General features: G+C 43.9%; 1 protein-coding gene across 2 annotated transcripts in view; it reads right to left on the minus strand.

Moving 5' to 3' along the window:
• LOC107376029 (cGMP-dependent protein kinase 1) overlaps positions 1 to 10,517 on the minus strand; it is a 144,791-nt gene extending 134,274 nt beyond the window's left edge. Inside the window, exon 1 of one of the 2 annotated variants that reach the window (XM_015944911.3) lies at positions 10,052 to 10,517. In XM_015944911.3, the coding sequence (XP_015800397.1) occupies positions 10,052 to 10,308 (257 nt within the window). In that variant the 5' untranslated portion in view covers positions 10,309 to 10,517. Of the gene's footprint in view, positions 1 to 5,562; positions 6,078 to 10,051 lie in introns of those variants that run through there. The other variant, XM_015944909.3, reaches the window with a different exon arrangement.
• Between the last annotated feature and the right edge of the window lie 330 nt (positions 10,518 to 10,847).

Below are 10,847 nucleotides of genomic sequence, written 5' to 3' on the forward strand. Positions count from 1 at the left end.
TCTGTGAGAGTGACAAAAGGAGAAGCGGGGGTAAGCGGCTGTCAGACAACATAATTAAAGAGGGGAATTGTCCTCAAAATCTGCAGCGGATGATCGCAGAGATGATGGGAGATAAACAAAAATGATCATTCCTGAGTAGGTGAATGCAGGCCAGGTGCAGTGGAATCTGAGACCTCAAAGGAAGCGCCAGACGCGACCGAGAGGAGGAGGGAGCTGGGATGGCTCATTCACTGACGGATGCCATCACAGCCGCCTTAGCTGCCTTTAGACAATGCATCAGCTAAATGAAGGAGGTTAATAACACGTGTCGACGTTAATCCACAGAGGAGACCACTCCCACGGAGAGCTTTTAGACTTTAACAAACACCCACTGCTTACAGGATTCAGAGTAAAATGAGTATCCTCTAGTTTTAAGAGCTCAATGCCCTTTTTTCCAACGCATCGTTGGCACTGATCACCTTGATGAGTTATAGCTGAAAGGGCAAAGCAAGCTGGAAGACATTTATGAAGAAGCACTCTCCTAAAGCCAGCAGCAGAAGGCACAGACCTCGCAACTACACGTCAGGCTACCATCTCAGAGGTGTCTGACTTCATTTATACTCATGTACTGAGCTCAGAGCTCTGTGCTTTTATAAAAAATTTAAAAAAAACTCTTCTCCACATTTATGTTTATGGCTGAGTTTTTACTGTCTGTTTTATTCTTCTGCTGAACTTTTAAGATCATCCCAAAGCCTCGGATTTTATACTTTACTTTCACTAGTTTCAACAGAGAGGAAGAAAACTTCTAACTCTCATCTTAAAGCCCAAGTTCACTCGTTTTCCCAACACGTGTGCAGTGGTCTCTAGTATAAATGAATGCCTTGTGAGTCCACGTCTGAGGGGATAAAAGCTCTGGCGTGCCAGTTTCAGGAAGGAAAAGTTAGCCAGAGCTAAAGTTAGCAGAAAAATAAGCAAATTTGGAGTCTTGTTTCCTGATATTTAGATATCTCACCTCTTATTGGCTAACAGCAACACAACTTTACCACTGATTCTGTTTTTTCTGCAACGTTTATGTGTTATCTCCAGAAATAACACAAGGAGTTCTGCTGTGTGGTGGAGTTGCTAAACAGTTAGCTTCTTCTAGCCGAGACATGCTCTGCTTCCTAGGCACTAAACCAACAACATCTTTCCCCGTTTTGAGCCAAGAAGGGTGAGTCCAAGAATGCAAAATTGACAATGCTGTGCAGTTGTCACTGGCTTTTCCAATCCAAGCATCTATTTTTGCTAATGCAGGAAAGGTAGAAAACTATTTTCATGTTTAGGGGACAGCAGTAGCTCAGGAGGTAGAGAGAGCTGTCCAGTAATCATGAGGTTGCAGGTTCGAGCCCGGCTTTGACTAGAGAATGCTGCTGTTATGTCCTTGGGCAGGACAATTAAGGAGGGGCCGGTGGGAGCAGTGATCTGCAGGCCTTGCCTCTGTCAGTCCAGGGCAGCTGTGGCTGCATCGTAGCTCATCCCCACCACCGTGTAAATGGGTAAATGTGTTGTGAAGCGCCTTGGGGGGTTGCAGAACCCTAAGAAGGTGCTATACAAATACAGACCATTTACCATGTTTCGCCTGTGTATGAATCATCCAAGTTTCTAACCTTTTATTTGATCTGACTTAAATACTGTGGACCTCTGGGGCTTGGTCTAAGGCCCCTCACACTCATTAGACACTCTTTTAGAAAAACCTAACACACAAGTGAGTATAGACACACAGGTGCTCATATGGTGCTCTCACAAGTATGGACTCTGGCGTTTTTGACACATAACCTAGGGCTGTGGTTGGCACTAAATGTACTATGAATTATTATCACGTGCTTTTCGGCAAAAATAGTTACTGTTATACATCGACTAAAGCAGAGGAGCTGGGCACTCAGGTGAGTAAGTTTTTGTCAATAAGTGCAAAATTTTAAAAAGCTGCACACCTCATGTTGCACCTATTAAAAATCCTTGCTAACCTGAGTGCTCCAGCTACTCTGCTTTACTCATTGATGGTCCTCCAGCTGTCGCAAGCAGCGGTGCAGTGGATGACACGCAGAGCACCGCGCTTGATTGAATCCTCTGTTATCCTTGTGTTGTTGGCGCAGTGATATTTTGGTTCTGTTGTACTCTTGTGTGTCCCCTTTTCTCTGTCTCTCTCTCTTTTTCTGCAGGTCTAGAAGCAGATACTTGTACATCCTTAAGTGTTTATTTTTTTATACACACACACACAAACACACACCTTCTTCCTTTCCTCTTCCTCTTTCAATTCCATATCTTTGTCTACTGGGATTTAAAACAACTGAATACATTTCTAACAACGTTTTGACATCAAGTGGGGCATTTTGGCTGAATCTATAACACTCCACCTGTGACAGTAAATCTGTATTGCTTGTCGCCGGCACTCAGACATTAGTTCTGATTGATTTACGGCCTGACAGGACAGGGGGAATAAAGAAAACTTCAGCAGGAAAATATAGTTTTACCTTTGCTAACAGACTTAAAGAGCAAGTCACCCCCTACCAAAGCCTAACTTCACTCCCATTTCCTGTTTGAAATATGTGCCACAAGGAAGCGTTGCCTGGCAGACCGAGTGGGCGGAGCTGCTAACAAAGGCCCACAGTGGCATTGTGACATCATATGGTACCAGCTAATGTCATAGGGTACCTCTTAGCCAATAGCAATGGCAGATTTAAATAAAAATGTAGTGCGGGGTTTTCACCTGAATAGGGTGCAACATTGACAGTTTTAGGCAGAATATTTAATTAAGATGTACTAAAGTGCCAAATTATTGACCGCACGTGTCTACAGCATGATTACACACTCATTATATAGTTTACCAGCAAAAAAAAGTCAATTTGGGAGTGACTTGCTCTTTAAATGATAAAAACCCTGATTAGACCACTGCACTCACCTGTCTCTCTAGCCCAAAAAAAAAAACATAAAAATGTGGAATGTCATGTTGTATTTTTCAAAAATAGAACCTAGTGGCAGCAAATACAGTGAAAAAGGCATGGGTCCCAGAATGGAGCCATGTCAGATCGTGACGTTAGATACCTGTGCATCAATTCTGTGGAATTGACTGTTTTGTAGCCTTTTTAATAATGATAATTAGCTGAGGTGGCCCTCTGGGTCGACTCAGCCAGATGTACTTCCAATCATTCCTTACTGGGAGTTCCACTGAAATCCCTCCACTGGTACATAAGATAAAGCTTGCAAACGCTGCAGATAAATACCAGCATACTGGCAACATTATGAATTAAAACTAAAAAAGAAACCACGAAAGAAAGATTGTTTAACCAAATCATTGTATGCAGCCAACTGCTTTGAACTAACATGGCTCATCACTTCCACCTAGGTTGATTTAGACCAAATTCTGTTTTTACTGCAGAATTCACAGAAAAGAAAAATGCATGCATAATTTATTATAAGTAAGCAGGACTAATAGCATTTTTATTCTGGCATACATAAAGTTCTCTGTGGTATTTGTATTCCATTATAAGGCTGTGTCATGTAATGTGTTCTCTGTTATTTATAGAGTAATGAGAATGAGTGAGACCTGCAGATATTAAGCTTCGACACATTTCTACCGCTACTTCTGTACCTGAATGACCCAAAAAATACTCATCAGATATTTTTTATTGCGACCTTGAGAGTCTAGTCATTTTTGCTGCAAGATAGTTAACAAGAAAGGGTTGAAGCGTTGTTCCTGTTTTATATTCTCACCCACAACCCCTTGAGCCTTTTTTTCTGCAGGTGAAGAAGATAATTTGGATTTAATCTTGAAAACTCTCATTAGAATCTGGGGGAGTAAATATTATTAAAGGAGAGCTGTGATGGAGCGTGATGACCCTAAAAATCTGGTTTAATCCCATCCTCAAAGAGGAATGAAATTAAAAAAATAAAAAATGGGAAATTGGTTGTTTTTCTTGTTTCTTCTCATCTGACCTCTGTGGGCAGGATTGGACTCTTGTTAACCCTGTTTCTGTTAGATTTACACCCCATCCTTTCAGTCTTGATTGCAGCCATTGTTGCGTAACCTCTTCCAGACCCTATAAAAACATCTGCCTCCCTCCAGTTCCTGAAAATGACTTAAATGTTTTTGTCCACTTGTAAAGTTTGAGTTGAGCAAGTTCAGGCTTCCTTAAAAGGAGAAAATATGCTCCTTTAGGAGAAGGAAAAGAAGAGGGGTGGAAGAGTCCAGCAGAAACAAGACGGGCCGAGAGCGATGGATGGATCGCGCATGTCGTAGATAGGCTATCTAAAGAAGATGAAGTACGTGAAGATGGTGGAAAAGTCTAAACATTTGGGCAGTCGCAGAATTATTGCTGCACAAAACAGAAACGTAGTGAATGCGCTTATGCATTTTATAGAAAATTCAGTTAAGCAAAAACATTTTTTTGATCAACAAACGTTTTTCCAGACCAAATTTTACAAAATAAAAAATTGTGTCAGATAGCAGCAGCACTACGTCAGCTCAGGTTCTTCTGCATTTCTGTCACTTTATTGACCTGAACACTTATTAGAAATGAGATAATGAACGAAATGTCATGTCAAATGAAGAGGGTGAACAGAAGGGCAGCATATTGAAGCTGTCATCAGAGGGACTTCAGGTTTATTTTTGAGAGAGTAGAGTCATTTATCAGAACCTGTGAGCTGTCACATGTCATAGTATATGTATCTGTCAAATCTTCAACTATCTTGGTCTTAAAATGACAAAAGTTGTTCAAAAACACAACAAAGCAGCACAAAGCGGTTAGGGATCATTCATCCACACTTAATGCCATTGTCTCACTATGAGTCTGTGGAAAATCTCTGCATGCTAGACATGGTCACTCGTATAATAAAAGGCTTAGAGTGAGGGTAATTATCATAATGAAATGGCCACTGGAGTATGTTTCATTTGTAGCCGTAAGAAAGAGACGAGATGAAGAGTTTGTGTTTCTGCAACACAGAGCTGGCACTGAGGCTAATAAATGACACCCTTCATTTATAAATATGTTCTGATGGAATCATTTCAAATGTGTTTGCATGAATGACATCATCTCTCTAAGAACTGAGAAAAGTATTTATTTACCGACAAAAAAACAATCAGTGCATGTAAAAGGTTCATTTACTGACTGAACCTTTTAATAAAGAGTTTATATTCAGTTTGAAACACTCGGTTTTGCTGATTTTATTTGCTGTCTTTGGTCATTTTTGACATACTAACTGTGGAAATGTATTAAATTAAAGTTGCAATGTTTTTTATGCATGAATGGCGCAGGAAGATCGTTATTCCAAAAAGAAGTTAAAACCAGTCCTGTCGCAGACCAAGATGAGCATTTTTTAAATATTTGGATCATTCCCTTATGCTGGACGCAGATTCCTATGCCGACTTGTTACATTTCCCTTCAGTATTCCTGTGTGCGTGAATGCGGTTCTTAATTCGTGCGCGTGCTAGGTGAAGCACCTGCTGCTCCACACGCAGCGATTACGCACAGGAATCCCACTTGTGGAAACGGATGGACTATCGCTACGCATCATGACCAAATGTAAAAGTGGGACGGAAACACCTACTGTGGGCTTTTGGGGTAAAAAGGCAGCGTGACATGGCTGAGATCCTGGATGTCAAAGGCGGTGGGTTCGGCAGAGATCGCCTGCCTCTTCGTCCGCTGCTGCTCCTGCAGCTCGGTCTGCTTGTGGACCTGTTGTGTCGCCGGTTTGATGATGGAGCGGTATTTGTCCAGCTCGTTCTGTAGCCTCTGGATGAGCTCGTCCTTCTGGTCGAGCTCCAGTTCCAGTTCGTCGATGAGCGCATCCCTCTGGCGCAGCTCCTCGATCTTCTCCTGAAGTGCGTACTGGAGGTCACGCAAGGTCCCCATTTCAACCTGCGGCGACAGGTGACTCCCCGGCAAGTTAATCAAAAGGTGCGCACCCGACCGTGTGTCCTCTCTCCTCTACCAAGCCGCGCGTAAACTTTATCCAGCATGAACAGCTCTGGAGGATGCGGCTCCTGTCTTTGCTGGGAGGAATTCCCCTTCACTAAAAGAGGACCGGAGGTGTTCGGCACGTCTGCAAAGGTGAACCCACAACGCATCTCATGCACAGCCACGCAAAGTTTCCTGCCTATCCCTTCCTCTGCCTCGTTCGTCTTCCCTCCCTCCCTTGACGATGTGACAGCGGAGGACAGTCCTTCCTGAGTGCGTCAGGCTGCGACCCGGAGAGAGCACATGACGAGAAGGGCGCCTACAGGAATCTGTGGCACAGTGCAGTCTGCCACATGCAGAGAGGTGCGCTTTTTGTCACACATGGATAAGCGAAGCACGCTTCGGTCATCACACCTCAGCAACTCCCCCGAGGGTACAGAGTTACACAGAGATGAGTTAGAAGTTATGGAAACCACAGTGCGTGAATAAGAATTTGACCATTGCAGAATTAATAACGTTTGTGCAAATAGCCTATTTAAAACAAATATGAAGCTGATCCAAATATAAGTCTCAGTTCGGCTGATCTTCATCTGTTTCAGCTTTGCTTTGCAGTTTTCCTTTTGTGACAGTTGGAGAAAGTAAAGGTGCTAAAGGCAGCAGTCTGCGGCTCCAGAACAGCTTCTCCATCCAAGCTTGTGCGCTCTCGGAGCGCTGCTGGTATCTGTCCACATGATCCCAACAAGTCATCTGAGCTCGGCGAGCAGGATTTGGCCCCACGCGCGCGCTGGACAATTTCAGAGGAGAATAAACTGCCAAGGACAATCTGATAGGACGGAGAGTCACCGTGGGGTAAAACAGCAATTACTGCCGGGGCGGTGTGGCCTGACAGGTACCGAGCGCTCCGTGGGCAAGATTCCAAGGGTGTCGGATACGCCTGGATCTGGCGTTTAAAACGCATTTTTTTGCCCTGACAGAAGGATTGTAAACAAGCCTGAATGGAGACAAATGGTCTGATGAAAAGAACACAGCTGCTCTCTTGTGGCGAATTGAAGAAGTGGCGCGGGGAAAAGCAGCCAAGGGGCGTGCTTATACCCCGAAGTGAAATGAACATCCAGCAAATAGGAAAGCATGATGTAAAAATTGTGACATTTGTGGTAAAAACGTGAATGGAGGAGGTCTCCACAATGCTGACGTCAACGTTACATAGAAAATAACCATAAAGCAGTCAAGCACAAAATCATGCCAAGCATCCCAGAGGCAAGCAGAATAAATTATTCAGAAAGAGCATAGTGAAAACAACATCTGTTCAGCTTCCAGCACATCTGTCTGCTGTAATCACTCCCCCCCCCCCCCCCCCCCCACACACACACACACACACACACACACAACGCTTTGTTTTCTCGTCCCTGTCCCTGTACAGTTTGGTGATTAAGTCAACAGTCTTTCACCCTTAAGCTAATTAAAAACTAACTTTAATCATCTCTATCAGGAGAATGGGAAGCGGTGCTTCCAAAGCAGGAATGTTTACTTCCCACATCCGGAAACCACAGGTGGCTCAAGGCAGTTTTTCTGTTCTGTTCAGTGTTTCATTCTTGATTTCAGCCATCACCACCACAAGGCCCTCCCACTGCCCTTCAAAGCTTCTCTGCGCTTTAAATTTCACTTCTCTGGCTGTCCAGCTCAGCCCTTTTCCTATGCAGATCAATAAGAAACAGGATCTGCTGCTCCTGGCTGCTGTAATCCGAGGAGTGGGGCGGGCCGCCCGGCTGCATGGTGCCATGTCCTGCCTCTGATGGAAGGGAGGAAGGGGGTCGGTCACACAGTCTAGCCCAGTCCTTAGCAGTGGTTGATCTCCTCCAGAGACAATTATCAGTGGCAGTGATTGCAAAACTGTCACCATGTTCACTTCTGGTGAGCTGTGTGTGTGTGGTCACATGGAATGAAGCTGTTTGATCAATGAGAAGTCATTCAAGCATCTTCTGTTCTCAGGGGAGAGGATTTTTTTAATGAATACTGATTTTTCCGTCTTATTTTGAGCTTTAGGTATTCCCAGGTGTGTGTCGGTCACAGGTGTGTAAACAGCCCTGGACTGACAGCTCTTAAAACAGTGATCTAGAGCACGGGTGCTATCCAGCATGTTTTACATGTTTCCCTGCTCTAATAGACCAGATTGCACGGTTGAATCATCTGTTCATCAGCTCGCAAATCTCTCCAGAAGCCTGTTTATCACCTGCTGGTTAAAATCAGGTGTGTAGAAGCAGGGAAACAACTAAAACATGTAGGGTAGCAGCCCTCCATGAGGGACCAGGATTCCCCACCAACACTACCATGCTGGTTCACCTTCAGCAACTCCTGTTTGAGGAATAAGATGAAAAAATGTGACCAGACAGATGATCAGGTTGAGGAGACAAGTTGTTGTGCATGGATCCACCATATGCTGCTGAGACCCCAGACAAAGACATCTTTACTCATAGTCGTAACGCATTTGCAGTGGTCTCTAGTAGGAATGAATGCCTTAAAAGTCATTCTCTGGGGAGAAAAAGCTCCGGTGCACCTGTTTGAGGACGTAGAATTCAGCTGGAGGAGAAAGTAGCTTCAGACAACAGGATTCTGAGCCTTGTGAGATGATATTTGTACATCTCGCCTCTGACTGGCTAACAGCAACATGGCTCTACCACTGAATCTGCTTGCTCTGCAACGTTTATGATTCATCTCCACAAATCACACAAGTCTGGAGGAGTTCTGCTGTGTGGTGGAGTTGCTAATGCTAACATTTCACTCCTAGCTGAGCAGCTCTCTGTTGTTTCCTGCACGCTAAACCTGGGTGAGTGAACATTAAGTGACAGTGTGACAAAGATTTGTCAGGATTTTCAAATCCTAGCATTTCACCGTCTATTTTCTATCACAAGCTAATGCCGGAGATTGGTGTAGGAGACTATTTCCATGTTCAGCCTGCATGTTAAACTCAGACTAACCAATCACTTTCAAAAATAACGAGTAAAATTTTTTTTTCAGTGAACCTGGTCTATAAAGTGAAAACCCAGGTGTTTTGTTTTATTTTGTTATGTGTCCAGAACATTCCAATAAATCTGGGAAACTTTTGGGATGCTGCACACATTGTTAGACATGTTCTTTTCATCCATGGTTGTAAAAGTACTTTAATAATACAACATTTCTGACTAAGATTTGTTGTAAAATTAAAGAAGCAATCAATCAAACACAAAATGTCATGCATTCCCTAAGCCAATTTTAAGTTTGGATAGGAACAAATTAAATCTATAAAATAAAGCTAAATAAGCTAAAGGAAGTTTCTGTTGTGCCTTTATAAATGTGTTTTGCTCATGTTATTGTTTTATAAATAATAATTCATTGTATAAATGTGGAGAAACAGCAAGTACACTGAGCATCTCTTCTGCTAATGAGAACAATGAGGACTTTATCCTGCGTGCAGATTAAGATGGAGATTGGAAATTGTCCAGTCACCTTAATAAAGTTAACCCAATTGTCTGAGGCTCTGTTAACAGAGCATGCTTCTTGTGTGAGAGATGAAAAAGCCAGAAAAAGAGACTTCATCAGTTCATGTTTTACCCCATAAATTGACTGAAATAAACTCTAATTTTTAAGCTAAATCACGTGACCTCAGCTTCAATGCTCATAAAACTCTCAATAAGCAGATGTGAACCAAAACGAGCATCTAAAGGTGATGAAGGAAGCATATGGTCACACAGAGCGTTTTCTAATGGAGTATTAAATATCCTCAGACATGCACTTTGGGTCCAAAGCGTCCAGCTACTAAAAGCCAATAATGCACAGCACTTCCTCCCGTTTGGGTCCTGCGGGACTTCCCGTGATGGGTCTGATCAATTAGAAGCTCTTTCTGAAGCTGCGTCATGCACCCTGAGAATGAAAGCCCTGGTCCATTCATGACAAGGCTCCCAGGCTCTTATTTAAGTGAGAAAGGTGCCATAAAAGTAAAACATATATAAACATAAATAATTACAGATGAGAAAAGGGCACAGGGGAAAGTTGTTAGTTTACTGATTTTTTATCAGATTTTCACACTTTTGATGGATTAAAACTGATTAAAAACACCAAGAAGAGCAAATAATGAAGCTCATGATGGACCGAAACTCTCTTACCAGTCAGATTTGGGATATTTCCGAAAGGACTGCCTTGACAGGTCCTGGTGCGTCTGCGGTTCCGCGGAGATGCCCTGAGCCCTGCGGGTCCGGGGTCCAATAAGTTGCGCGCTCGGTAAAACCGACTGACATTTGTGCAATTTTCTCTTCAGTTCCTGGATTTCGTCCTCCCGGTCCGCCAGCCGCCTCTCCAAGTCCCGTATCCTCTCCTCCTTCATCAGCAGGATCTTGGCGAAGTCGCCCTCCAGCTCGCTCATGCTGAAATCTGTGCTCAACTTCTCGGTGATGCGGGCAAAGATAAACTCCCCCCAACACAGGTTACGAGGAAAGAACGCTGGTCACAAACCACCCTGCTGATCAGGATCCGCGCAGGATGATGATGCTCCTCTGGTCCCTTTCACTGCCCACTTGTTAATGTCAAAAAGGAGGAAAAAAACGCGCAAAGCGGGGGGTTCAAATCCGGTGATGGAGCTGCTCCACGCTGTGGTCCACCACGTCTCCGGGGAGATGCTGATGGTCCTTCATTGAGAAACCAATTACCGCTGCTCTTCCTCTCTATAGGCCGTCAAACTTGACACGAAGGAGCCAGAAGAACTCCTGCAGTTCACCGCCTCACCCGCTGCAAACGCACCACAGAGGGAGTCCTGTTCCGCCGGCGCTCCCAGTGCTCCCGCTGCGCTCCAGTATTTGTTTACCATCTATATGCGCAAACGTTTTGAGCGACTAAAGCGCACACATCATCTCACTGAACCAACGAAGTGCAAAAAATGAATCAATCAATTGTTCCGAGCTCGCG

Source organism: Nothobranchius furzeri, chromosome 12 (genome assembly GCF_043380555.1).
Source record: "Nothobranchius furzeri strain GRZ-AD chromosome 12, NfurGRZ-RIMD1, whole genome shotgun sequence".
NCBI lineage: Eukaryota > Metazoa > Chordata > Actinopteri > Cyprinodontiformes > Nothobranchiidae > Nothobranchius > Nothobranchius furzeri.